This window comes from Carica papaya, chromosome 4 (assembly GCF_054855325.1).
Source record: "Carica papaya isolate Zhongbai chromosome 4, ASM5485532v1, whole genome shotgun sequence".
NCBI lineage: Eukaryota > Viridiplantae > Streptophyta > Magnoliopsida > Brassicales > Caricaceae > Carica > Carica papaya.
Genome location: NC_142312.1, coordinates 9,957,400 through 9,985,258, shown reverse-complemented (window position 1 = coordinate 9,985,258; position 27,859 = coordinate 9,957,400). Strand labels below are relative to the sequence as shown.

At 35.5% G+C, this 27,859-nt stretch overlaps 4 protein-coding genes across 6 annotated transcripts; 2 read left to right on the top strand and 2 right to left on the bottom strand.

Annotated features, from left to right (window-relative positions):
- The first annotated feature begins 442 nt into the window (after positions 1–442).
- Positions 443–3,594, top strand: LOC110807189 (endoglucanase-like). The gene is made up of 8 exons (XM_022032234.2): positions 443–769; positions 896–1,108; positions 1,242–1,442; positions 1,533–1,610; positions 2,136–2,288; positions 2,373–2,481; positions 2,602–2,768; positions 2,858–3,594. The coding sequence occupies exons 1-8, from the start codon at positions 566–568 to the stop codon at positions 3,245–3,247; spliced, it is 1,515 nt and encodes a 504-aa protein (XP_021887926.1). The 5' UTR covers positions 443–565; the 3' UTR covers positions 3,248–3,594.
- Positions 3,595–3,677: 83 nt separating this feature from the next.
- LOC110807194 (putative WRKY transcription factor 29) lies at positions 3,678–5,245 on the bottom strand. The gene is given in 4 exon segments (XM_022032241.2): positions 3,678–4,431; positions 4,580–4,696; positions 4,774–4,955; positions 4,958–5,245. Coding segments are annotated over 4 exon segments (963 nt in total). The 5' UTR covers positions 5,159–5,245; the 3' UTR covers positions 3,678–3,968.
- A 3,287-nt stretch (positions 5,246–8,532) lies between these two features.
- Positions 8,533–17,665, top strand: SPO11-2 (sporulation 11-2). 3 transcript variants are annotated; one of them, XM_088217807.1, is made up of 13 exons: positions 8,541–13,795; positions 13,957–14,034; positions 15,228–15,459; positions 15,542–15,625; positions 15,861–15,990; positions 16,062–16,199; positions 16,282–16,370; positions 16,462–16,590; positions 16,677–16,771; positions 16,885–16,947; positions 17,027–17,103; positions 17,185–17,312; positions 17,407–17,665. In XM_088217807.1, the coding sequence occupies exons 3-13, from the start codon at positions 15,379–15,381 to the stop codon at positions 17,539–17,541; spliced, it is 1,149 nt and encodes a 382-aa protein (XP_088073933.1). In that variant the 5' UTR covers positions 8,541–13,795; positions 13,957–14,034; positions 15,228–15,378; the 3' UTR covers positions 17,542–17,665. The 3 variants fall into 3 exon arrangements, with proteins under 3 accessions (XP_088073931.1, XP_088073933.1, XP_088073932.1); XM_088217805.1 differs by having other exon boundaries at positions 8,533–13,795; positions 17,027–17,312; XM_088217806.1 differs by lacking the exons at positions 8,541–13,795; positions 13,957–14,034 and having other exon boundaries at positions 15,133–15,459; positions 17,027–17,312.
- Positions 17,666–17,761: 96 nt separating this feature from the next.
- Positions 17,762–27,530, bottom strand: LOC110819122 (D111/G-patch domain-containing protein). Its single transcript, XM_088217808.1, has 11 exons — positions 27,152–27,530; positions 26,969–27,053; positions 26,590–26,666; positions 26,465–26,489; positions 26,287–26,380; positions 26,124–26,190; positions 20,087–20,183; positions 19,003–19,181; positions 18,549–18,776; positions 18,326–18,442; positions 17,762–18,055 (listed from the first exon to the last, which is right to left on the bottom strand). The coding sequence occupies exons 1-11, from the start codon at positions 27,227–27,229 to the stop codon at positions 17,990–17,992; spliced, it is 1,113 nt and encodes a 370-aa protein (XP_088073934.1). The 5' UTR covers positions 27,230–27,530; the 3' UTR covers positions 17,762–17,989.
- Between the last annotated feature and the right edge of the window lie 329 nt (positions 27,531–27,859).

Below are 27,859 nucleotides of genomic sequence, written 5' to 3'. Positions count from 1 at the left end.
TGTTATTATTATTATTATTATCATCATTTACTTCTTTTCTTTAATTATTTTTTTCGGTTGTTAGAAAAAACTATCTGTTAAAGTATTTTGTAATTAGAGCCTTCTGGATTTTGTTGTGTAAGGAGAATGGAAACGGCCACGAGGCCCAAACGCCTTGAAGAATACACATGTGAAGGAGGATTAAAACTTGGTGATCTATGTAATAGTATTTGTCTGTATATTCATGATTGTGGATGGGGGTTTGGATATATACTGTTAAAACAACAATAAACTAATGATTTATTCAGATTTCCACATATCACCTCCAATGATTCAAACTTATCTATCCCTTCACGCCATCTCCACTCCGCAATTGTCATTCCTCACTTGCGTCTCAAATTCATTAATTAATTTCCTCTCAAAGTTTATTTATATATATACAGCACGTACTATATGCAATTACTATGTAAAACAATATCAATATATAAGGTATTCCCAGTTGGTACGTCTAGTAGCTGTATAAGTTATAACTTGCTTGCCAATCCCATATTAATTTTTAAAAGTAGAAAATCAGTAATTAACAAATATGGGAGTGTGGGATGTGGTGATCCTCTGGTGCGTCCTGCAGGCTAATATTCAGGCTCTGTGCTCCGAACCTAATTATGACTATGGAGATGCATTGGCCAAATCTATCTTGTTCTTTGAGGGACAGCGGTCTGGCAAGTTACCCTCCAACCAACGAGTCAAATGGAGGGGGGACTCTGCACTTTCTGATGGCAAACCTGATAATGTAACACATAAAACATACAGAACTATTTGTTCTAATTCATGAATTAATATCAAAGTAGTTACAAATCATTTTTTTAAAGTATACTAATAGTAGATTAATGTTTGTTTTTGTTTTTGCGTGACATAGGTTAATCTTGTTGGAGGGTACTATGATGCTGGTGATAACGTGAAGTTTGGGTGGCCTATGTCATACTCAGTGAGCTTGTTGTGTTGGGCTGCTATTGAGTACAGACCAGAGATTGGTTCGGTTAACCATCTGGGTCATCTTCACACTGCCATCCGCTGGGGGACTGACTTCATTTTAAAAGCTCATACTTCTCCCACCACTTTCTACACCCAGGTATATATAGATATAGATATATATATATATATATTTATTACATATGTTTCCAATTTGGATTTTGATATAATTATCTAAAATGGGCCACTAATATTCATGCTTTGTTTTTCTGGAAACATAATTTTTTGGACAGGTGGGAGATGCAAATGTTGATCATCAGTGTTGGGAAAGACCTGAAGACATGGACACGCCGCGATCGCTCTACAAGATAACTTCTACTTCACCAGGCAGCGAGCCAGCAGCCGAGGCTGCAGCTTCTCTTGCTGCAGCTTCCTTTGTTTTTAAACCTATTGATCCAACCTATTCATCCAGGCTATTGAGAAAGTCACAGTCTGTGAGTGCCACGCACAAGCTAATTTTTACTTCTTCTTTAACAAAATATGTAATTTGTCTAAAAGATACATATGTATATATATATCTACAGTTGTTCGAATTCGCAGACAAATACAGAGGATCTTATCAAGGTTCTTGCCCTTTCTACTGCTCTTTCTCAGGCTATCAGGTATAACTAATTAATGAAGCTATATATAGAGTTCTACAAACTGTTGTATTAGCTTCATGCTGACTTCATTTTTGATGCGTTGGAATTTGCTTATACTACCAATGATTTTAGAGGTATAAAAGTTTATTGTTAGGAAGTAGTTTAAATGTGTTGTATGAAGTGGGAGTGGTGTATGATGACTTTGTAGTTGTAGTTGTTGTGTACATGTTTTTTAGAATAAAGATTATATATAAATAGTAATAGTTCTCATCATTTATTCATGGCACAAATGATATCTTTACATGTATAAACATATAAATAGGACCAATCTAAAAAGTCTTTTTTTTCCTATAACTTTACACAACTTTTTAGATAGTTGTCTTTTTTTTATATATAAAATTCAGTTAACTTTTAAAATTTGTAATCATCTTATAGTATTTTCTTCTAACATCTTCTAGAATTTTCTAGAGAATTTTCAAAATTTTCTATATTCTTCTAGAATATTCTAGCTTAATTCAAAAGTCTCATTAATTTAACATGATGAAGGATGAACTGTTATGGGCTGCTGCTTGGTTATACAAGGCAAGTGGAAATGATGAGTATTTGAAGTATGCGGTGAGCAATCAAGGTTGGAGTCATGCAGTATCTGAGTTTAGTTGGGACAACAAATTTGCTGGAGCTCAAGCATTATGGACAAAGGCAAAATTAATTAACCTACAAATATTTTCTAATTTTTTTTATAAAATTTTGTACCTATAAGGAAGTAGATAATATTGTGGACAGGAGTTTTATGGGGGCAAGAAGGATCTGGGTAGATTCAAGGCAGACATGGAATCATTTATATGCGCCTTAATGCCTGGGAGTAGCTCTCAACAAATCAGAACAACTCCTGGTATACACACACACACATATATATAGTTTATAAGATCACAACAAACCCATTTGGATATGTATGTATATGCATATTGTTTTCAAGGCTGACTTTGATTCTGATTCTTGGTTTAATTTTCAGGTGGTCTTCTTTTTACCAGAGATAGTAGTAATTTACAATATGTCACAACATCTTCAATGCTGATGTTTATCTTCTCCAGAACATTAAATGAAGCTAATGTGGGTGCAATCCAATGCGGCTCCGTTAGTTTCTCTGAGTCTCAAATCAGAAACTTCGCCAAATCACAGGTCACAAAATTGAAATTCTCTCATGACCCATTATAGCCTAAATGATTTTTTCCCAACAGCATGTAACTCGAGGTAATATATTTGATCAGGTGGACTATATACTAGGAAACAACCCGATGAAGATGTCATACATGGTAGGGTTTGGAAGCAAATACCCAAAACAAGTACACCACAGGGGCGCCTCCATTCCATCAATACACAGCCACCCAGCCAAGGTTGGGTGCAACGATGGGTACAACAGCTACTTCTCTTCTCCCCAACCCAACCCTAATACACATGTTGGTGCAGTGGTGGGAGGACCTGATTCAAATGACCACTACAACGATGTCAGGTCTGATTACTCTCATGCCGAATCCACCACTTACATCAATGCTGCATTTGTGGCTTCCCTCGCTGCTTTGCTTCCCCACAATCAACAGGCTTTGACTTTCACTCACCTCAATTCTACTACTCAGCATTTCAATAACACTACTTACTAACAGTAGCCACGAGATCAAATGGTGTATAATTTGAAGCCTATACATATATATATATAGGTCATGAGAAACATAACTAGTAGTGAATTTGGTATGTAGCAGAATTTCATGGGTTTTAATAAATTAAAATGTTTAAAGAAATTTAATATAGCAGTGTAATGTGGCTGATAAAGTTCATTACAGGAGTAATATATAGTGTGCCTAAAATCGAACATGTAATATATGGAAAGTCCTGTTGCAAAAAAGAAAAAATGGCTGTCATTGTCGGTGACGATTAGTCCGTGACAAGTAGCCAATATTTCATCGATTATATCCAACTTGGTTTATGATATATACAATATATTTAGTAATTCTCGAGAATAAGAGATGATGTGATATATATATATATATGTATATATGAATCTTTGTGCTGCAATCTCTGACCAAAAGAAAAAAAAAAGAACAGTTCCAAGTTCGTCTTCATTAGTGTTTACGTAATTATGACGTACTGAGCTACCTTTGAACTTTATTTTCTTGACATACAATTCCATTTTTCTGTGGAAAAAAAGCAATTACTGGAAAAGAAAGAGAGTACTCTATACAAGTTACGACGGTAAAACCTAAGTACAAAAATGATAAGAACTTTTTTTAAATAAAAAAGGTAACTACTTCTCTCTACATATGCCGAGAAAAAGTTAACAGGGTGTGTGATTTTCATGCAACTCGTCATCTCCAACTTGCAGAATTAATAATCTGAGAAGCAGCCATCAAAAGAAAACTCCATGGCCATTCCATACAAATTTTCCAAGTTTGGAAACAATTCATCACTAAATATAATATCCGGCATAGAAATGTCAAGATCATGATCACAACCTTTAAAAACGGCAGGCTTTCGTTCCTCTTCCTGTTTGACTGCAACATATTGTAGTAAGCGATCATATTCAGTGGGTTTAGTTAAAGGTTTTGGTGGAGGAAGATGAAGATGGTCATGATCATGATCATGATCATGATCATGTGTTGGTGTAGCAGGAAATTTAGGTGTGGAGGACTTAACTCGGGTGGTTCCAGCTAGTGAGTTTCTTCTTGTTGGGTGTCCATGGCTGTGCTCTGCAGTGTAAGTTATGATAAATACTCCTGGATCTTCTCTGCTCCTTTCTACCTGTTTTCTTGCCAAGCATCCTTTTGAGCTGCTGCATCTGTAGTAGCTCCTGCTTAATATTGTTCCAAATGAATAAAATAAAACAAATTACAAGGCTAAGTCCACTTTAATCATAGATGAATATATGTATGTGTACTAAATGAAAATATTATCGCAACAAATTAGTCAAATAAGAAAGGAGTTTGGTTAAATTTAACCTTGGATAGGGAGAGCCTTTGATAGGTTTCTGTCCATATTTACGCCAAGCCCACTTATCCGATGTGAGATCATCTTCTGTTACCTGTTTCACCACCTTCTTCTGTTGAGTCTTCTTGCTGAGATTATATATGTAAAACATGAGACTCAATTAGAAAAATCTGTCAAATTAAAATTTCAGGTTCAATCTACTAACCTCCTTTTAGCTTTGGGTTCATGAGCAGACCCAGATGGAAGAGGCTGCAGCAGCTTCTTCTTCTGCCCATTTTGTGGGTGTTTGAATTCTTCAGGAAGAGACATGGAAGTGGCAAAAATGGTTTGCGGAGAAAGAGGGTGCAACACAGGATAAAAAGGCTTGTAAAGTTGTCCTAGTTCATCTGAGCTACTTCTCTTGATTCTTGAAAGATTTCGCTCGAGATCAGAAGGTCTTCAGGTTCATCCATACTTCTCAGTTCATGATGATCAAGACCAAAACAAGATGACGGTGGAACCTTGAAATCTCCACATGCCTCAAAATTGGTGCATCCAGCTCTTACGATTGCTTGCAAATCCCAGCCTTCCATGCAAACGTACTCACCCATGTTGATCAAGATCTGATGGTGTTTAATTCAGAAGTGAAGTTGACTTTGGAGAGGTAGTGTAAGGAGATAGACACTAGAGGAAGGTAAGGATTGGTTATATATATATATATATATATATATATATATATATATAATATCATAGAGGATTTTCAGATCTTTTTAATGAAACACAAGTCTTCAAATATTCATTTCCCACTTTTTGCAATATTGTTCGAGTTGACTTTTCAAAAAGTCAATGGATGCAAATTAAGCTTGAATTTATGCGCCCGGCGCAGCAAGTTTTTACTCGCTTAGTATTGTTCAATGTTGGACCAATCTTTAGCTACTTGCATATTTTAGGGTTTAAATTAATTCTAAATAAATTGCTTTTCATGAAAAAGTGTCACGCAATAAAGTTAATAAAATAACTTGGCAAAATTTTTATTTAATTCTAAATAAAACACATCATTTGTTCTTTACTATAACAAATATATTCAAGAACACATTAGTAATCATTTGAAAGTTAAATACTACCAATATAATAACTCACATAATTTCTCATGGAGGGTTGAATAAAAATATTTTTATGAGTCATTTATCTTATATGGTTTTTTTTTTATATTTTTATTCAATGATTCTTGAGTATGGGGCATTATAAACCAGTAACAAAGTCATCTCATAATTAGTTTAGTTTTACATCTCATCTATTTTGTCATAAACTTATTAGTTTATTATGTTTTTTTTTTTATAAGCTCAGTCTCTAAATTTATGTACCAGGATAATTCTACAAGTTTAAAGAAATCAAATCTAAACAAAGTATAAAATAAATAATACAACTACGAAATATTTAAGTCCAACAAATTGATTTTCTTGTAATGATTTTGGATATGTATAATTTCATAAAAATAAATTCAATCAAAAATATCTAAGATGATTGAGAAATACAATACCCACTAATTTTTTTTTTTTTTTTACAAATTATTAAATTAGTTTTTCATGTTTCACGTTTATTATAATTTAATTCTTAATTTTTTAATTTGCAATATGAATCTCAATGTCCAATTTTTATTCTATTTTTAATAAAATAGTCAAATTATATTTGGATATATTAGTTAATTAATTAATTTAATCATTAATAATACATATTATTTTTATTAATTTTTTTAGTTTAATTAATTAGTAGGTGTTATTTTTAAAATTATTCCATTCAAGTATTCAACTATAATTTAATTATTTTAATATTTTTTATTAAAAAATTATATGTCTGAAATAAATAAAACTCAGTTGGTAATAAAGCATTAAGTATCAAAGACTAATTTAGAAATTTTAATATATATATATATATATATTTTATAATAAGATTGAGGAAAACTAGCTGGGGATAATCTTATCCTATAATTGGGACCGGAATGATTGAAGAGTGTTTGAGGAGTAGCGCGTTGTGTCCCTTTAAGCTAGTCTCTCTCCCATGCAGCTAGAGAGAATAGAGTCACCTTTTAAAGCCCATAATATCATCAAATATCCTCCCACTACTCCTTATATATATATATATATGATATTCATCTTCTCACTACAATACATTTCTTATTTGTGCTGCAAACCATCTATCCATGCCAAAACAAAAATTATCCCCCCGGTGCCATTCTCCCTTTAGCCTAGACTGTGAGGTAGGCCGAGCATGCGCATGAGGTCCATGCAAGACAGTGATTGCTCTCTTCTAATTTACGTAACAATGTATTAATTATTATTATATATATTTTATGACATATAATAATAATTAGTATTTATATTTATATGAGGTAGGAGTAGAAGTAGGGTTGGTTTGACTAAAGATTTGGAAAGCTGCTGGTGGGACGCGGAAGGAGAGTCGTTGGTGAATATCATTGTCCAACAAATTGTCATAAGATTACAAGAAACCGAGTTTTTTGTTTTCCTTTGAATTAGTAGTAGTCTTCCTTGTGATTTTATTTTCTTTCTTTTTTTTTTTCTTTTTTTCAAAATGTTACGCTGGATACACACTAATTTCTATATTTCTGTCTACTTAATATTATTCTCTCTCCCTCCCTCTCTCTCTATATATATATATATATATATTACTTTTAGAAAACTTTTGTAAATTAACCAATTTTATATCATAATCTTTTCCCAACATCAAAAATTCACAAAAAAAAAATATTTTTATTATTACTATTTTGCAAACTCATTCACAAAAATTACCAACCAAAGAGAAAATATCCAGAAGTGTTTAAGTATTCTAAGTACACATTTTCTCTAGGCATTTTTAGTAAATGAAATTTTGGTATCTAAAAAACATCTCTAGGTAGATTTTTTGAAAACTTGGACTTTTCTTTTTTTTTTTTTTTGATGTTATGAATTTTTTTTTAAAAAAAATACTTTTAGATATTTTGAAGAGTTTAGAATTTTAAATATTCTAACATCTTTCTAAGTGTTTTATGTATGCAGAGCTAATATTTAAGGTAACTAATCATATTTATAGAATGTTTGAATGTATGTGTTCATACGTTTTTAGATATTCAACAATTTCTATGGATATTATAGGTACCTAAGAGAAGCTTCAACTATTCCAATGCATTTTTTGGACTTTGCACATTTTTTAGCTTTTAGAAGACTTAAATGTGTTCTACCTAGCAAATTCTAAATGAATTTCAATATCTGACCGTGTTTCTAAGCTTTACGATACACCTTATGCGTTTTAAGATGTTTTATGTAGTGAAGGTAAATGTAATTATAATTGTTACTATTTACACCATTTGATTATATTATATACTACATGTACATACACCTCTATTAATTCGAGATAAAGACTAAAATATCTCAAAAGTGGAATAATGTGTCTGTTAACTGATATCACTTTAATTTTAAATAAACAAATAAATATGGTAGAAAATAGATGAACCACAAAAAATTCAGATTGTTCTAATTGCAGTAATTGTTGAAATAAACAAAGAAATATGGTAGAAAATAGATGAACCACAAAAAATTCAGATTGTTCTAATTGCAGTAATTGTTGCTGCAACAATTACTGCAATTAGAACAATCTGAATTTTTTGTGGTTCATCTGAATTACTGCAATGTGTCTGTTAACTTCATCATTGAAGAAAGATGTGTTGAAAAAGTCTCCAAGGTAGGAAGTAATTATTATTATTCATGTGTTTTCTTACCAATCTTCTTTCCTTTATTAGAGGATATAACCATATATATTGTGTCACTTCCACTTTTAAAGAACCTATTGAAGACAGACAAACTCAAAAATCATGGAGTTGAGGAGTTGAAAAGCCTCAAGCAAATTATATTGTTGTGGGTAAGTGTCAATTGCCAAATCTTGTATTAGTTTGAACTTATTGTTGCTATGATATAATTTATATCATTAACTGAAGGGATAGATAGAAAAATCCTAATGTGTGTATTGACATGTCAGGTCAGGATTTACAATGTGTGTTAATGCAAAGTCATAGAATTATTGCCTATGGGTCAAGACAATTAAAGAGCCATGAACGAAATTACCCAACTCATGACTTAGAATTAGCCGCAATTATACATGCCCTTAAAATTTAACGTCATTATCTGTACGGAGAGACATTTGAGATTTATACTAATCACAAGAGTCTTAAATATCTCTTCACTCATAAGGAGCTGAACATGCGCCAGTATAAATGGATGGATCTTCTTAAGGACTACGATTGTAAGATATCCTACTGCATAGGGAAAGGAAATGTGGTGGCTGAAACATTGAGTCACAGCACCTCTGGCATGATTGCAAAACTAGTAGCTTCTAAATGTAATATTCTGGAGACCTTACAAGAATTATAATAGGATGTTCACAAATAGGGAATATATATAGCCAACTTGAGAATCGAGCCAGTATTGATTCAGAAAATTAAAGATGCTCAAGAAACTGACTTTGCTATAGGAATCTTGAAGAAAGAAGTTGAACAGAGTTTAAGACCTAACTTCAGAGTTCACAATGATGGGTTGCTTCGATTCAGATGAAGATTGTGCGTTCCTAATGACCTTAACTTGAAGAGACTCATATTAGAGGAAACACATAATTTTAGACTTACGATACACCCAGGCATCACTAAAATGTATTGAAATTTGTGACCCTGATATTGGTGGAATGGGATGAAGAAAGACATATATGAATTTATTAGTAAATATCTTACTTGTCAGAGGATTAAAGTTGAACATCAAAAGTCAGGAGGATTACTCCGACCTCTATCAATCATAGAATGGAAGTGGGAATGCATCATTATGAATTTTATAATTGGTTTGCCTAGAACCAGATTGAACTATGATATTATTTGGATGATAATGGACCGATTAATAAAATCAGCTCATTTTCTACAAATAAAATCTACAGAATCCTTAGATAAACTTGTCAGGTTATATATTAAGGAAGTTATTAGACTTCATGGAATTTCGGTATCAGTAATTTCATATCGAGATACTCTTTCACCTCTAGGTTTTGGACAAGTCTTCAGCAAGCCTTAGGCACCACTTTATTTTTCAGCACAGCATTTCACCCATAAATAGATGACCAAATAAAGAACCGTAAAGACATTAGAAGATATGCTTAGGGGTTGTGCACTAGAGATGGGAGGAAATTAGGATGACCATCTCCCATTGATTGAATTTGCCTATAACAACAGTTATCAGTCCAATATTAGTGTAGCTCCATATGAAGCACTTTATGGCAGACCCTGCAGATCTCTTGTATGTTGGGAAGAGATTGGAGATAAGAAATTAATTAGACCCGAATTAGTTGAAGAAACTACATCAAAGATCGTCCTAATTAAGAAAAATCTTCAAACCTCCCAAAGCAGACAGAAGAGTTATGCAGACAACCCTAGAAGGGGCTTAGAATTTGAGACAGGGCATTATGTATTCTTGAAGGTATCACCAATGAAGGATCTTATGAGATTTAGAAGGAAATGCAAATTGAGCTCTCACTTTATTGGACCGTTTGAAATATTAGAGAGAATTAGAACTACTGCTTACCGATTGGCTTTGTCATCCGAGTTGCTAACGTTCATGATGTATTTCATATGTCCATGTTACACAAATACCATCTTGATCCTTCACATGTAATTCAGTATGAAGAGATTCCTATTAAGGAAAATATGTCATATCAGGAGATTCCCATAGACATATTGGATAAGCAAGAGCAAGTATTGAGAAACCAGACTATTCCAATGGTCAAGGTACTCTAGCAACACCATTTACCAGCAGAAGCTACCTGGGAGATTAAGGACTCGATACGAGCTCAATTTCCTCACCTGTTTTAAAGACATATCAAATTTGGAGGACCAAATTTTTGTAAGGAGGGGAGAATTGTAACATTCACCCCTTTTAATTGTGAAAAATAAATAAAAAATTGAGAATTGGATTTAAATGAAAGAGTTTTAAGAATTTTGGGAGTTTAATTAATTTCAAGGACTTCAATAAAAATAAATAAGAAAAAATAGAGGTAAAAGTATAAATAAGTAGAAATAGAAGGGGACAAAAAAATAAAAAACAGACGGTCCTGATCGAACTATCTGAGGAGATCGAATGGCTGAGATTTAATGAAGAACAGACGGCCCAAATCGAGTCAGTGAGATCCAATGGTTAGGGAGGACGAGTATAAAAAGGAAAAGTTTAGGGTTTCTCTTCATTTGGGTGAGAGGAAAGAAAAGGAGAAGAGGAAAGAGAAAACAAGAGTAGTCGAATGGGAGAGGGAAGAGATGAGACTATCACACGGGGAAAGCCGAAAGGAAGAAAGAAAGAGAGGAAATAAAGAGGGAGGCCAGAAAAGAAAAAGGGAAATGAGCAAGAAAAAAGGAAAAGAATAGAGGAGTGGTCGAGCTGGAAAGAGAATGGAGAGCCGAGAATAGTCGCCACAAGGGAAAAAAACGAAAGAAGAGATAGGCGAAGGAGGGAGAGTGGAGGAAGCCGAGCCAAAAAGAAGAAAGAGGAAGAAGAATCAGTCGAGATGTCGTGTGACGACGAAGACCATCGCAAAGACGATAAGAAGATTTCATTTTTTTTCATTTTTCTTCCCCTTTTCTTTATTAATCCTTTTCTATTTTACATTAATCAATTTGTAGGTTTAAAAAAAATATCATCCGAATCTCAAGCAAGCTAGGGAGCCGTGGGTGGTTGAGAGGGGACCACGGGGAGCCAAACCGAGGCTGAATCATCCCACGTCAAAAAGGTAAAGCTTTTTTATGTTTTTAATGGCTGTTGAGCGGCAGGGGAGTGGTGGTCAGGTGTCGAGCTAGTCGTGCGAGCTCGGCTTGGCTACCTACATGCGCAGGAACTGAGGAGCCTTCCTCGGGAGTGGGAAACTGGCCCACCAGTGGAAGCCGAGGGGCCTTCCTCAGGAATAGAGACCAGATTCACCCTTTTGGGATTTTGATTCATTATTTGAGAAGTTGAAAAGTCTTTCTCGAGTACGGGAATCTGATGTGTCGAACGGGAAGCCAAAAGGTCTTCCCTAGGTACGAATCTCGATGTTTCAGGATTATTCATCGGGTTGTCATTGAAACCCCTAAATTTGATTAAATTAGTTTTTTTTTAGTACTTAAATTATATTAATTAATTTATGTCGTGGCGTAAAGGGTATTAGAACATTCAGACAAATCCGAGAAGACTGTTGTGTAGGAGTGTAAGTATTTCTTATTCTGAACCTGGATTTGAATTTTGAAATTTGCATGTATTTTATTAATTTATGTGTATTTAAAATTTGAACGGATATTGACCCGATTTTCGATGAAAAACAGAACCCGAACCTATAATAAATGAACCTAAGTTATTGAAAATTTATGAGGAGATAAAACCAGAAAACAAACTCAAAGACTAAGGAATACTTGGACTATGATGAGAAATAGATTTAAACCTAAAAGGAAATTACTAATTAAGTAAAAAGTTGAAAAAAAAATAACATAAGGAAACAAATAAAAATAAAAATGATTAATTATGGTGGTGAGACGATTAATTAAATAAGATTTCAGATAAAATAGAATGAGAGTAAAATATATGAGAAATCAGAAATGAGAAGATACGAGTGATTAGGGTATGGACTCTGAATGCCCTTTTTTCATTTAGTCTGAATCGAGGAGGGGAGTGTGTGTGTGGCTGAAGTTCAGCGGACATGATGAACCTGCACATGGATAGAGTTTAAAACCTAGTTCAGACGTAGATAGGTGTTTATGAGTGTGGGTCACCTAGTAAACGTATTTGTTGTGGCCATTGTGAGATTTTTATATGTGTGTGTGTCATCCATGCGATGGGGGGATCTATTTCGTTTCTTCTTGATGACGACATAAACGGCATCACGCGATGAAACCTTAGAAATGACCTTTCAAGTATATATGTAATCTTTCGTGTGTATGTTGTTATGTTTTGAGGCTATGATTAATATTCGAGTGTATCTGTGTCTTTTCGAAAGTATGTAGATATACAGTTGAAGATTGTATATGATATTCGAGAGAATTCAGAAATCTGATCAAAAACATGTGAAATGGTGAAAATAATAAATGAATTTGGCATTGAAACATGACTATTGCATTTGTCTCATATTGTATATTTTACATTAAACCTTACCTAGGTTGAGAGAACAAAAATATTTATTGAGTTGATGAAGCTCATTAAATTTCACCCTGATACTTTTCATATGAGAAAGAAGAGATATAACCGCTGTCAGACGAGTAAAATCTGTAAAAAAAGTTCATCTTTTTGTAGATTTTGTGCATATTCGAAAAAATTTTGTTTTGTTTTGTTAAAATCTAAATTTTGACCTCATATTCTATATATATAATTACAGTATAGATCACATAGGATGGTAGGTTGTATGATAAATTTTGATATGTGTATATATATATTTTGTGGACCCATTACATGAAAATGACATGAGCCGAAATTGTGTCTCATATCAAGTGTGGGGTGTTACACAATTGTCAAATCTTGTGTTAGTTTGAACTTCTTGTTGCTATGATAGAATTTACATTATTAACTGAAGGGATAGATAGAAAAATCCTAATGAATTATTGGAACCTTTGTTAGAGGATAAAACTATATTTATTGTGTCATTTGCCCCTTTGAAGAACTTATTAAAGACAAGCAAACTCAAAAATCATGGAGTTGAGGAGCTGAAAAGCCTCAAGCAAATTATGTTGTTGTGGGTAAGTGTCAATTACCAAATCTTGTGTTAGTTCGAACTTCTTGTCGCTATGATAGAATTTACATCATTAACTTAAGGTATAGATAGAAAAATACTAATGAATTGGAATATTTGTTGGAGGATAAAACTATATTTATTGTGTCATTTTCCCCATTAAAGAACCTATTGAAGACAAGCAAACTAAAAAATCATGGAGTTGAGGAGCTGAAAAGCCTCAACCAAATTATATTGTTGTGGGAAAGTGTCAATTCCCAAATCTTGTGTTAGTTTGAACTTCTTGTTGCTATGATAGAATTTACGTTATTAACTGAAGGGATAGATAGAAAAATGCTAATGAATTATTGGAACCTTTGTTAGAGGGTAAAACTATATTTACTGTGTAATTTTCCCATTTGAAGAACCTATTGAAGACAAGCAAACTCAAAAATCATGGAGTTGAAGAGCTGAAAAGCCTCAAGCAAATTATATTGTTGTGGGTAAGTGCCAATTGTCAAATCTTGTGCTAGTTTGAACTTCTTGTTACTATGATAGAATTTACATCATTAACTGAAGGGATAGATAGAAAAATTCTAATAAATTATTGAAACCTTTGTTAGAAGATAAAACTATATTTATTGTGTCATTTGCCCCTTTGAAGAACCTATTGAAGACAAGCAAACTCAAAAATCATGGAGTTGAGGAGTTAAAAAGCCTCAAGCAAATTATATTATTATGGGTAAGTGTCAATTGCCAAATCTTGTTTACTTTGAACTTCTTGTTGTTATGATAGAATTTACATCATTAACTGAAAGGATGGATAGAAAAATCCTAACTAATTATTAGAATCTTTGTTAGAGGATAAAACTATATTTATTGCGTCATTTCCCCATTTAAAGAAGTTATTAAAGACAAGCAAACTCAAAAATCATAGAGTTGAGGAGTTGAAAAGCCTCAATCAAATTATATTGTTGTGGGTAAGTGCCAATTGCCAAATCTTTTGTGACTTTGAACTTTTTATTGTTATGATAGAATTTACATCATTAACTGAAAGGATATATAGAAAAATAGAAAAATCCTAATGAATTATTAGAATCTTTATTAGAGGATAAAATTGTATTTATTATGTTATTTCCCCCTTTGAAGAACCTATTAAAGACAAGAAAACTCCAAAATCGTGGAGTTGAGAAGTTGAAAAATCCCAACCAAATTATGTTGTTGTAGGTAAGTGGCAATTGCCAAATCTTGTGTTATTTTAAACTTTTTGTTGTCATGCTAGAATTAACATCACTAATTGAAGGGATAGATTATAAAAAAAACAAGCTCAAATGAATTACTAGAGGCATTTGATTTCAGTTGGACTTTTTACTTTTTATTAAATTTTTTTTTTTATGTACAGTGTAGTACTGATAGTGAAGAATAGTTAACTGATCATGAGGAAAATATTACATATATGTATTTTTAGTAAAAAAAATACATATATGTAATATTTTAAATTTCATTATATTCTTAACTTTTAGTTTTAAAAAAAATATATTTAATATTTTAAATTTAATTTAGGACATTGTGGATGAATATATAAATTTTATAATATTTATATATTTTTTGTTTTATAATTTATAATGACTTTCAATGTTTAAACAATTAATTTACAATATTCAAATTTTTTATGATTGATACTGAGAAAGTTTTATGTCAATAGAGAAAAATACATTTAGCAACGGATGAGCTGTTGGTATAGTTCTAATCTATACATACGGAAACATATTTCTGTTTGTACATATCCAAATACCTATTCAAGCATATAATACATTCACCATTTCTTTTAATTTTATGTTAATTTCCAATGAGTATACAAGTTTTTTGCTATAAGCACATATTGAATTAGAGAGCAGAAATTTTCAATAATAATATCCGTAGGTATATATACAGATATGAAAACTAGAAGGGACAATGTGCATGGGGTTTGAATCTGTTGGGCTGCATTTCTACTCCGCTGTTTAATTCAAATTGACATGACATGCCCTAGCGCGCCAATTCCCTTCTCAGAAACCCTCTAATTACAATCCCTGCTCTGCTCGCAATGGAAGATCTTGGCAGATCGTCAATGCGGTTCTTCTCCGATCAGCGTATCTGCTACGCCGATATCCTTCCTCCTAATGAGGTTGCATTTCATTGTCAACATCATTTTTTCTCCATTTCCACTTCTGAAGAAAATCGTATTCAATTGAAAATTTGTTGTTCAGGCTCGGGCGAGAATCGAAGTAGCCGTGCTTAACTTTCTCAGGATCTTGAACTCTCGAGACCCTGCAATCTCAAGTCTCCCTCTGGTATACATTTTTCATTGCGTTGCATTTGCCATCAATTTAGATCAGTTTAAATTCGTGGCCAGATTTTTCATATTAATAATCATTGGTTCTTGCTCTATACTAGAAACGTTTGATTTGACTTCTTCGTGAAATATCAGGGAACCTATTTCTTCTGATTCCTAAAATTACTTCCAGTACTTTTCTTGGTAGCCAAACGGGAAGTTATGCTAAAAGAAAATTGATATTCGTTTGGTAGGTTAATAGAAAATGGAGTAACAGCCGAGTGAGTAAAGGATTGTTGACGGATGTTTCGCGGATTTTTCTATGCCGTTCCTTCTGTATAAGGTCCTTGATGAGAGTGAAGGCAACCAAAGCCTTCGTTAGAGGTATTGCGGTCAGTTATTTGGTGTATTTTTTGTTCAACAAATAATTGATTTTGCGAATTGATCAAGCCTAGTGTGGAAAGTGATGGAGATGTGCTTTCGGATTCTGATTCAAGAAAAACGAGTGACACAGAGGGAGCTCTTTTACTTGTTGATTTGTGATTCACCGGAGTATTTCTCGTCCCAATTAGAAGTCAACAGGACAATCCAAGGTCATTTTTAAAAGGATAAGTATTCTATCTGATCTCCTTTGACTCATTAGACAACTCAGAAAACTCCTATTGGATGATATAGATGTGGTAGCACTGCTCCAATGCAGTCGATACAGTCTTGGAATCATGGCATCTAGCCGGGGAATTGTTGCAGGGCGGCTTCTGTTGCAGGCACGTCATTTTTTTTAAGGGAAGACTGCAGAAGATAGTAATTTAATTTCTGTAAAAAGAAAATAGTAATTGTGAGCTTGGAAATGTATAGGAACCAAACCAGGAAGTTGTGGATTGCTCGGCATGTGGATCTTCTGGATATACAATTTCTGGTGACCTGAATTTGATCCAAACCTTGATACTGAAGACAGATGCTCGGTATATCATCGTGGTGGAAAAGGTATTTCTCAAGGGAACATCTTCTAACCGGATAAGTAGTTTCCAGGTTTCCATGGCAAACATATTTCTGACACTGGATTTGTTTAGCATGCAATATTTCAACGACTATTAGAGGATGGTATATCCAATCACATTCCTTCCATTATAATTACAGCTAAAGGGTATCCAGATATTGCCACAAGGTAATTAACCATTGAGGGAAGCGAAATGCCAGTGGATACCCACTTTCATTTTCCAGCTTTTATCACTTTCAGTCAATGATTTCATTCCTGATCACGATTTAAGTGCTATATAGGTTTCTTCTTCATAGAATGAGCAGCAAGTTTCCTGGCATGCCAATTTTAGCTCTAGTCGATTGGTAGGTTTTTCATTCAGCTTTACAGTGATATGCCCACAATTGTTGTTACCAACGCCATTTTCCGTTCAAAATTTTCTAGGAATCCAGCTGGGTTGGCTATACTGTGCACCTTTAAGTATGGAAGTATAGGGATGGGGCTGGAGGCTTACAGATATGGTGATCTCTTATGGCACCCATATTCTTATCTAAAATGTGAAATTGACGTCGGCACTGATGCTAAATGCATTTGGGTTTCAGCTTGCAATGTGAAGTGGGTTGGTCTGCGAAGGGATGATCTACATCTGGTGCCTGAACAAGCATTAATTCCGCTTAAGCCAAGAGATCTGCAGATTGCCAAAAGCTTGATGTCGTCAGAAGTCTTACAGGTAGAGCCCTCGGTGCTTGACTGCCGATCTTGAATTATATCATAGAAGATTGTATCATCACCAACATTTTAAAGGTGCTTTAAACTTTTGACAGGACGAATACAGAGAGGAGTTGGCATCAATGATCGAGAGTGGTCAGAGAGCAGAGATTGAAGCTTTGTTTTTCCATGGATATGATTATCTAGGGAAATACATAGCAAAAAAGGTTGTACAAGCCAATTACATCTAAGGACATAAGTACTTCAAGCCAATGCCCATGTTATTGCATACTAGCACATTCATTGCCAAATGCGGTTAATAATTACTGTCTCGGAAACAAAGATATACAATGGAAATGAAAATTTTCAGTTACAGTGTATAACTGTAATTAGTAGAACACATCATTCCCAGAAAATTAACAATTGGTTTGCCACTTGTCAAAAGCACAGAAAAAAAAAAAGGATCCAGGCTAGTCAAAGTCATTTCTCATTCTATTTTTGTAGTCGTAAAAGCAAATCACATCATTACCTATTAATTTGCAGTACATACCTCATCAATGGATAAGCAGAAGAGAATTACAAATATTGACAAAATTGCAGACAAATCACATTTGAAAATGCAACTTAATCTAATTCTAATCCTGCCTCAGCTGCCATATACAGACCGTTACAGGCATCTAAACATTCTGACAAAAATGTTCAGGCTCTCCCTGACGTGAGACCAACTCTTTTTCCCTCCACAGAGAACTTCTGGCTGCCTTCCAGCTGCAACGAAAGGAAAATCTGTTAATTTACAAAATGCAAACAGCAAGAGAATTCATAATGAAATGTTCATCTAGCAGCCCCAACTCTTCACGAAGTAGTGAAGGAATTGCTGTTCTCTCAGAACGGGAAAAAACAAATTCAATATAAAAGTTGAAAAAATTGAGGTTTCTTTAACATATAGAAAGAGGTAAAGGTAACATGCTCCATTCAGGGATTATCACGACCATTTATAGCTGCAAATATTGATGCACAGGAGCTAGAAGTCCATACCTTACGCTTCAGGTAAGCAAGACTATCTTTTGTGGAAGACAACTCCGAGAAAACTGAGGGTGCATGTTCATCAATCAGAGCTTTAAGCTGTTTCAGCTTCAGTGATTCTCCAGGTACCTGAAATGAGCAAAGTTTAAGAGAAACCATATTCGCATCGTTCTTTATAGAACAACATTATGAACATTTAACTAGCTTTATGTTATTTGTAATGTTAGATGTGCACCTGAAGTAGAAGCTGTTTGCATAATTTTTTCAATTTCACTTTTGGTTCATATATGTTTTTTGACTCAAAGGTGCCATCAAGTTTTTGTTTTTTTACTGAAAAATCAACATCAGGTTCCTCATCACTGCCCTCGCCAAAACATGTCTTTTTCCCCTGGAATCGAGCCCCTGCTATTTTTTTTGGTCGGTCCTTAATGCCAAGTCCTTGCTTGCCCACCGTGGACTTATCCTAAAAGCACGAAGAGAGAAAAGCACAAGGTGACTGGTTCGCCCTTCTGAGAAGCATATGCTGTACAAACTAATATCCAGTTTATAAACTAGAACATGTCGTGAAACTAATTAAAAGTAAAGACAAATGATTAGTAACATGGCATTTTCAAATTTAACTTACGTACTGCCACTGAGTTCGGCATATAACATATTTGCAGGACAGAATTACAATTAGCGAGACATACTTGAACAAGTTTATAAAGATTCTCCTGATCATCTTCACAAAATACTTTCCTCGCGCCACCACTTTGTGCATCTCCAGTTTTCAGCGATTTCCTTCTAGCAGATCCTGCTCCAAGAAGACCTCCTGAGACAAATCCATACTTAAAGCCCCACCAATTTGGAGAAAGATCTTCAACTCCATCTGTTGGCAATAAGTACAGATGTTATTCCATAAAAGTGATAAGTCTATTTACGAAGTTTAGAGCCTAATATTGAGAAGGAACAAAGGCCTCATCATAAATAGTAAACTCTCTGCATATTAATGACCATGATGACCCATTTGGCTCAAGTCAGATGAATTCTCGTCTATATAATGATCACAATTCTTGATATGTAGGATTTATAGGAAGAGGAAATTTTGTAATATAATATATTCTGACAGTTAAAAGTACAAAAAGATGACAAAATTGAATGAGAATTGAAATGAACACACCTTCGAAGTAACATTGTTAATGAACTAGATAAACACATAATGTCAAACAAGTGGCGTATGAAGAAAGTTGTAAATGGCTCCAACAATAAACACAAACATATGAAAGAAATGAAGCAAACCCCATAATCATCACTGGAATAAACAACTCTTCAAGGGTTACAAACACGAGGACTTAATTTTTTTTTTTTTTTGAAATAATACAAACACCAGGACTTAATGCACTTAGCTTTGATCTTCCTTTGACCATGCAACAAGATAAATATCAAAAGACAAACAGCGGTAGGTGTTCTGGAAAAATGTGTTGAGTGGCTCATATTCAAAGGATTTATTGTTCAAAATTTGGGCGTTCCAGGTTTTTTTTTTAAGGGAACATTTTAGGAAAATTAGGTTTTCACCTATTCCCTGTATATAGGTAAAATCCAAGCGGTAAGAGGCAGTTGGTCACATTGTAAAAAATTTGCAGTTGGTTCCAAGGAGTAGACACATTGCGAAAATCAGTTAAAATTCTGTGCTTTTCTTTATGTATAACTCTTCCTTTAATCTGTGTACATGGCACAGGTGTTGACGCAACACAATATACAATAGAAACGCATCATTGAGAATATTATTATTACCTTGAGGACAAAAATCCTGACTTTCAGATGCCTCTGCAGACTCCAATATATCACCCAAGCTAAGATTTGTCTCAGGAGACTCATCTTTCTTGTTTACCTAAAAGTTCAGCGTGCCTTGTTAAATAAGCAACATATTTAGAATCCAAAAATGAACTAAAATACTGCATCTATAAATTTGAATTCAATTAAAAGATATGATATAATTAATGACCATCACTACATTATGCATAGTTTTTCTTAAATCAATCACTCTTACACACTGGAGCTCAATTATTGTTATTTTTTTTTTAAATAAAAGTGAACTATTATTATGCACAAAGTTCCAAGGGGATATCATTCATATACAAAATAATTACAAGTCTATCAATTGGTCAATGACCATATCCATATCAGCCAGATCTTTAATATCATGACCAAGCAAAATAGATCCAAATGTGTGAATCTATCTATCTCTAATGTTACTAAAGTTAGTCTCTATCCCCTCAAAAGCTCTAACATTTCTTTCTTTCCAAATCACCAAAAAAATAATAAGTTCTATAAAAAATAAACATCTTTTTTTATACACAAACCTGCTCAAGCCCAAAGTTCATTACTTACACTACCCCCCATAACTCAATCCACCCCAATAAGCCTCAAAACAGAAGACCATATGCCGTATGTTACAGGACAACCCAGCAGCAAATGGTAACAAGTCTCCTCGTTGGATTTGCAGAAATAACACCTGTTTATCAGCACATTCCCTCTTCTTCTAAGCATGTCAATTGTTAAAATCCTCTCTTTAGCCACTTCCCAAGCAAAAAAAAACGATTCTAGGTGGTGCTTTAGATTTCCATATTTTCTTGAAAGTGGCTGTTTGGCTTTTGTTGTTCTCTCTCATAGTAATAAATTCATAATATGATTTTACAGAAAAGCCCCTCCTTTTGTCTAACTTCCATACTCTTTTATCATTGTTCTCGGATATTTTAATATTAGATAAACACAGCAGCAACTCCACATACTCTTCCACTTCCCAATCCTGCAAATTATGTTTAACCAGCACATTCCACGCCCTTCTCCCACCAACAACCTCATAAGCTTCCTTCACCCTCATCCCCTTATCACTGGCCAGGAAGTAAATTCTAGGGAATTTATCTTTGAGTTTAAACTCCCCAGCCCATTCATCCAGCCAGAATTGAATATTCTCTCCATTACCAACCTGCCACCCCAAGCATTTCTCAAAAATGTTGATGTCATCCCTGATTTTCTTCCATACCCCCATCCCAATCTGTCTGAACTTACCCCTTCTCCCTCTCTCCCTCTCCCAATCACCCCATCTCGCCCTAACAACTTGCTTCCACAGCCGCTCCTCATCAATTGAAAACCTCCAAAGCCATTTACCTTGGAGTGCAGTGTTCATTGCTCTAATGGATCTTATACCCAAACCACCTTCTCTAATGGGCATCTTCACATCTTCCTACTTTACTAAATGATATTTGCTATCACCCACTTCATCACCCCAAAGGAATCGACATTGAAAATCTTCTCAAGTTTGTCCGCAATACTAGCTGGAATAGTTAGGATAGAAAGATAATAGATAGGTAGGTTTGCTCTTAATCAAAGTGAGCCTACCCTATTTAGACAAATACGCCATTTTCCACCCCGCCAACCTCCTTTCAAATAAATCTGCCATGGGTTCCCAAATATTAACATCTTTATATTTAGCCCCTAACGAAATCCCAAGGTACTTAATTGGTAAAGTGGTAACCTTGGAGCCCAACACCTGCGTCAACCTCCTTTCAGCCTCTCCACTCTCAATTCTCACTAATTCCATCTTTCTCAGATTAATTTTCAGTCCCAAAACCATTTGAAAGCAAAGTAATATGCATTTCAAATACAATAAAGTGTTAACATCAGATTCACACAAGACCAGGGCATCATCAGCAAAGAATAAGTGGGAAACCCTCACCCCATCCCCCTTCCCCACCGAAATACCCGGCACCAACTTAAGTTCCCCCACCCCATCCATCAACCTACTGAAAGCCTCCATCACTGTAAGGAATAAAAGAGGAGAGATAGGATCCCCTTGCCTGAGACCTCTCGAAGCTTTAAAGAAAGTCGACGGGCCGCAATTCACCATAACAGCAAAAGAGGTAGTACTAATACAGCATCTAATCCAATTCCTCCATCTACACCCAAACCCAAATCTCATTAACATGTAATCCACAAAATCCTAGCAACCCCGGTCATATGCTTTCTCTATATTGATTTTGCAAATAATTCCTCACTTTTTCTGTCCAACCATTTCATCCACCACCTCATTAGCAATCATAACCGTATCAAGAATTTGTCTACCCTCCACAAATACATTTTGATTCTCCCCAATTACTTCCCCAATAACACTAGCCATACGCTTCGCTAACACCTTGGAAATCAACTTATAAATACTACCCAAAAGACTTAATGGTCTGAAATCTTTGATATCTTTTACACCAATCATTCTGGGAATAATCACCACAAAGGAAATATTAATAGATTGTACAAAAGATCATGTTCTATGGAAATCACTGAAACCGCCATGACATCCTTCTATATGACATCCCAAAAAATTTGGAAAAACTTCATATTAAAGCCGTCAGGACTTGGAGTTTTATCCCCATTATGCACATCAAGACACCCCCGAACTTCCTCTTCAATTAAAGGAATCTCCAACCCAACCCTACTCTCTTCACTAAGCTGTTTAAAATGGAGCTCATCAAGTTTCGGTCTGCTGCCATGTTCTTCATTATATAGGTGCTGGAAAAACATTCTAGCCCTTTCCCTCATAGTTTCATTATCCCTAACAGCTTCCCCATTCACCCTTAATTCTTCCACATAATTATTTTTTCTTCTATAGTTAGTCATGCTATGGAAGTATCTTGTATTTCTATCACCTTCACACAACCACTTTTCCCTTACTTTTTGTTTCCACGAGATAGCCTCCAAGTGCATGTTCAAAGTTAACACTTTTTTAATATTCTCCCTCCTTTCCCTACCATTCTCCCCAATGTTCCCCTCCATTTCTTTCAGGTCCAGCAACTCGATCTCCTTTAAATTGTCACTGATTGTCCTCTCTATCTTGCCCTCCTCAATTCTCCATTCTTCGATCTTGTTTTTCAAAGCCTTTAATTTATAGGCTAGTTGAAAACTAACTGTACCCTTCACTCTCGACTGCTGCCAAACATTAGCTGCCAATTCTTTGAAGCTGTCCACCCTCAACCACTTATTATCCAGCCTAAAAATTCCAGGCCCCCAAGTAATACCTTCGGGAATAAGGCATATGGGAAAGTGATCCGAAATGGGCCGATTTAACACTTTCTGACTTAACCTTGCAAGCTGCATTAACAACTTGTTAGAGATAAAAAATTGGTCAATTCTTGACCATGATGGCTGCTCTCTCGAATTTGACCACGTCCATCTCCCACCCAATAAACGAAGGTCCACCAGGTTGAATTTATCCACACCCTCCCTGAACTCCTCAATTTCAGTAGCAGTAGTCCCCTCTCCCGACCTCTTGTTAGAATAGAGAACCATGTTGAAGTCCCCACCAACGACCCATCTCTCTCCCCATCTAATTTTACATCAATGCAGGTCCGTCCACATCTCCCTTTCCTCCTTACCCCCATTACAATAGATACCCAAATACACCCAGTCATCTCCGCCCCCAAAACGTTCAAACAGAATGAACAAAGAAATCCTCCCTTTCTCCACCCCTTTACAGCTATACAGCTATATTTTTCTCCATCCCACATAATAAGAATGCCCCCTGCCGGTCCAGACGCAGGTAAGAATTCTCATTCAACCTTGCCTTCTTTCCACAAACTTTTAATAATCTGCAAATCAATCACCTCCATTTTAGTCTCTTGTAAACAAACAACATCTGGCCTCCACCTTTTGATACAGCCTTTAATTACTCATCTCTTCTACCTATGGTTCAAACCCCTAACATTCCAAAGAGATTATCTTTCCTGTCATGATTTTTTACATCATTGCTATGATTCCCCTCCCCCTTTCTGCCACTCTTCTTTCTCTCATAATTCATGGACCATTCAAGTCTTTTTAATTCCCTGCTCCCTCCTTCCCCTTGCTTCTTTCTTATTTTTTTACCTTTCTTTCTACTCGTCTTTATTTCAAAAAACTTTTGTTCCATCTCCTCAAGTAAATTCAAAATTTTAATTTCGAGACCATCAATACTCATACCAAACATCTTACTAACATTTGTAAAGTTTCTCTGAACTCATTCTGAATACTGTCTCTCCAAGCTAACCTCATCCCTCCAGACCTGAATGGCATCATTCAAGGCATCACACTGTAGAGGAGTCACGTCCAACCCTTCACCATGCTCAACATACACCCCAACATCCGTCAATGGTTTCCTTCCCCCCCCCCCCCACCAAACACACTAACACCAAATTGTCTCTCTCATCTTTCGCTTCCTCGTACTCCTCCACCATTGTCGTTTCACTGTCCACATTAGTGACAGCATTTGTTTCTCCATTTTTCTCACTAATCACATCAGTCGTATCCTCCACACTCGGCACTAACGACTCGGCCTCTCGTTCCTCCCAAGCACTAGCGATAACAAATTCCTCAAACTGCTTTTCTCCTTTTTCCTCTTTATTTTTCTCAAGCAAATTGTTTCTCTCCAGTAAATTTAAGTTGGTTGGACCAAATTTGACGTGTTTGGGTAGCCATATTGTTTTAACCTGTTTTTTACCCAACTTCCTACTCGGTCCAGTTTGGGCGATCCATTTACCTTTTTCAGCCCACGTGAATTTTTTTCTTCTTTCCCCTTTCGGCCCAAGTAATGTGGTTTTCAATTCCTGCCCTTTCTCCCGAACGTGACCTCTCATCTCCTTATTTTTGAAATTCAAATGGATCCAGGCCACCTCTTCACGACCTGACAGCCCCGTCTACCTTACCCATCTTGTGGTTGTCGGCGGCTTGCAAAGGATCTCTGCAAAAGTCACCGATTTCTGCTCTAACCGAAAGTCCCACTCCAATTTGCACTCATGACACTTCATAACCATCTTTAAGGGTTCGTCTTGAGTAATCTGTTGCGTTACTGCCACCTGACCACTACCCTTAAGCCAATCCGAAGGGACCAGCTCTATCCCTGCCACTTCGTGGAAAGCCTCCAAAAGTTGCCACCAATCATCTGCTTTGTCTCCTTCTCTTCTTTTTCAGCAGAGTGCCATCCACAATGTTCTCCAGCTAGACTTGCAACGTCTTCCCCATGCTCTTTCTTTCTTACACCTGAACTCTCTGAAGCAATGGAGCGGCCAACCCAAGTCATCTCTTTGATAGAAGATGGATTTTCGAAACCCCCGACCATTCTCGTACACCCTTATCCCTCTCCCATCTCCCACAACGTCAAAACGACTTTTGCTCAACAAATAGGCGTCTCCTTAGGCCCACGACCATTTCTAGCCGAAGCGACTATCATCTTGGAACGGCAGTCGCGATTGTAAGGTCACTCTCTCTCACTCTCTCTAGGACGCTCATTAGTAAACGAGAGACAACAATACTATAACTGCATCACACTGGAGCTCAATTATATTTTCCATTTTAAATGGCAAGCGCAGGGCCGTGATATAGTAAAAGGCTTCTCCTTTTCTCCACAGGAGAAAGAAAACTTCCAATTTAAATATTCTTTCACAATAGAGTAAGACAGAAATGTAATAAGTTTTTTCTTTTCCTTTTTAAGTTTAGAAACTATATGTTAGTGCTCCAGGCATAGCAAGATCTATATGTCAAATGGAAGAATGTGAAGTGCAAAGTTTGAAGATCTGAGCTCTAATCACTAGACTTCATCTTAATAAAAACCTTCATTTCTGAGCTCTAATCACTGGACTTCATCATAATAAAAACCTAATAAATGATCTAAGCATACCAAGAGTGACCAACCCCATCAAAAAACTGATGGAATGTAGAAGAAGCATCTCGCAATGTGATTCGAAGCAACAATTTTTTTAAATTCAATAGCACAATCACCATTTACTGGCTTTAAATTGGAACTTACAAGAATCCCTTCAAGATCCTTTGAAGAATATGCATGGACCATCTTCCCTCTTTCTCTTCCCTTATATCTAGTATCCACAAAAAATAAATTACAAGAAAACCAGAACAAGCGGCTTTGGCATTGAAAATGTACATCAATCACACGTCATGAATAGCACACCAACCTTCCTTGTGGTCGAGTAGCCTTACTTGCTGAATCCTGAACTTCATCATTGGCATCTACCTCAGTGTCTACTTCAGTATCATTCTTCTCAAAGACTGTTAGATACAAATACAACATTTCATTAACCACAAATGGCAAGTCGAGGCACAATATCTACTGTCTATATGTTTTGTTTTCACCTGCATTACTGTTGTCTGCCGCTTTCTGTCACAACATCAAAAAGAAAAAGTGAACATGAATACCTTCTCTGGACTATCAAACTTCATTACTACCCTAAAATTAAGAACCAGAATATGAATTTTACCACTTTCAATCTTTTGAGGATACTATCAAACTGAGCTGTATCAAATGCCCAAGGATTTGGCTTATCTAGACCAATACCTGTTAAAATTCATTGAAAAGATAGTAACAAAGAAATTTTAGTAGTCGAATCAACAATCAATAAGCAAAAAAGTGCATTCACAAGGAGAACATCTTTTCAAAGTTCAAATTCTATGTAATGTCACTAGGGCATAGGCCCAGCTCGAGTAAATTTTCCATCTTTAACATTAAATAATACTAACTATAGCTCCATAATTCGAAGTCTACACTAATGTCTTTTTCCCAAACTATTTTCCAGCAAGCAAACAGGACATCAAAATAAACAAACAAAAAGAAAATAGAGTAGAAAGAAAGAGAAGAACCAATTGTGTCCTGTTTGTTCTTTACTCTGATGTGCCCTTTTATTCCTTGCTTATCCTTCCCAAGTCCTTCGCCTTCTTCCCATCCCTAAAAACACATCCAAACACACAATAGATCACGCATTTAAGAAAATACATAAACCTAAATAATTGCACGTACTTCTGCATAGAGAAAAGAGTAAGTACCATTTGTTTCATGAGGCGGAAAGCCGCGGATTCACGAGGGACACCGACATAACGTAAAGGGGCTTCGGGGGCGGCCATAGTTTCTTCTTTTGATCGGCCGCCAACGATCGACCACCGTTCTGTTGAAGGTCGTGAAAGAGACGAGACCCCGAGATGGAACTCCAGAAAAACCTAGGCGGAAGCGAGAAAGTACACGATGTATCGGATACTAGGAAAATTGCTGTGTAACCATTTCGCTAACGGTGAAGATTTGATCGGCTACTTTGTGGTCCCCATGATCAAAGTTTGGGCGCCCATGATTGGACGTCTGTTGTTCTCTTTAACTACAGCAGCTATGATTCGACTACCAGGGCATTGGCATGTGAAGCTTCCACGAATTAAAAAGAACGTCTTCGTGGCAGATTCGAAAAGAAAATTTTTATTTTAAAATAATTAAAAATAAAAAAATGTAGGGATGAATTTAAAAGAGAGAGAAGTAAATAAGGCAAAATTTTGGTCTCCCTCCCTCTAATTCACCTTGGGTTTTCCTTTTTATGGTGGTAGGCTTGTCTCTCGCATGCTCCTCCGATTTTTATGATCTTCTTAAGAGCTCCCTACCACCTCCACCAACACCAAACACAAGAAGCTTCCTTGTCACTTGGGCATGAGCACATATTTGAAAAAAGCATTTTAAGGCCAACTTAGCTTCCCTACACATAGTACTGTAGA

Coding starts and splice junctions, on each gene's coding strand:
- LOC110807189 (XM_022032234.2), top strand. CDS start 566: ATGGGAGTGTGGGATGTGGTGATCCTCTGGTGCGTCCTGCAGGCTAAT. Junction 1,611..2,135: donor GCTCTTTCTCAGGCTATCAG/GTATAACTAATT, acceptor AACATGATGAAG/GATGAACTGTTATGGGCTGC. Junction 2,482..2,601: donor ACAAATCAGAACAACTCCTG/GTATACACACAC, acceptor TTTAATTTTCAG/GTGGTCTTCTTTTTACCAGA.
- SPO11-2 (XM_088217805.1), top strand. CDS start 15,379: ATGGAAGATCTTGGCAGATCGTCAATGCGGTTCTTCTCCGATCAGCGT. Junction 15,626..15,860: donor CAATCTCAAGTCTCCCTCTG/GTATACATTTTT, acceptor TTCGTTTGGTAG/GTTAATAGAAAATGGAGTAA. Junction 16,772..16,884: donor TATCCAGATATTGCCACAAG/GTAATTAACCAT, acceptor AGTGCTATATAG/GTTTCTTCTTCATAGAATGA.
- LOC110819122 (XM_088217808.1), bottom strand. CDS start 27,229: ATGGCCGCCCCCGAAGCCCCTTTACGTTATGTCGGTGTCCCTCGTGAA. Junction 26,490..26,589: donor TCCTCAAAAGATTGAAAGTG/GTAAAATTCATA, acceptor ATGTTGTGACAG/AAAGCGGCAGACAACAGTAA. Junction 26,191..26,286: donor GCTACTCGACCACAAGGAAG/GTTGGTGTGCTA, acceptor TGTGGATACTAG/ATATAAGGGAAGAGAAAGAG.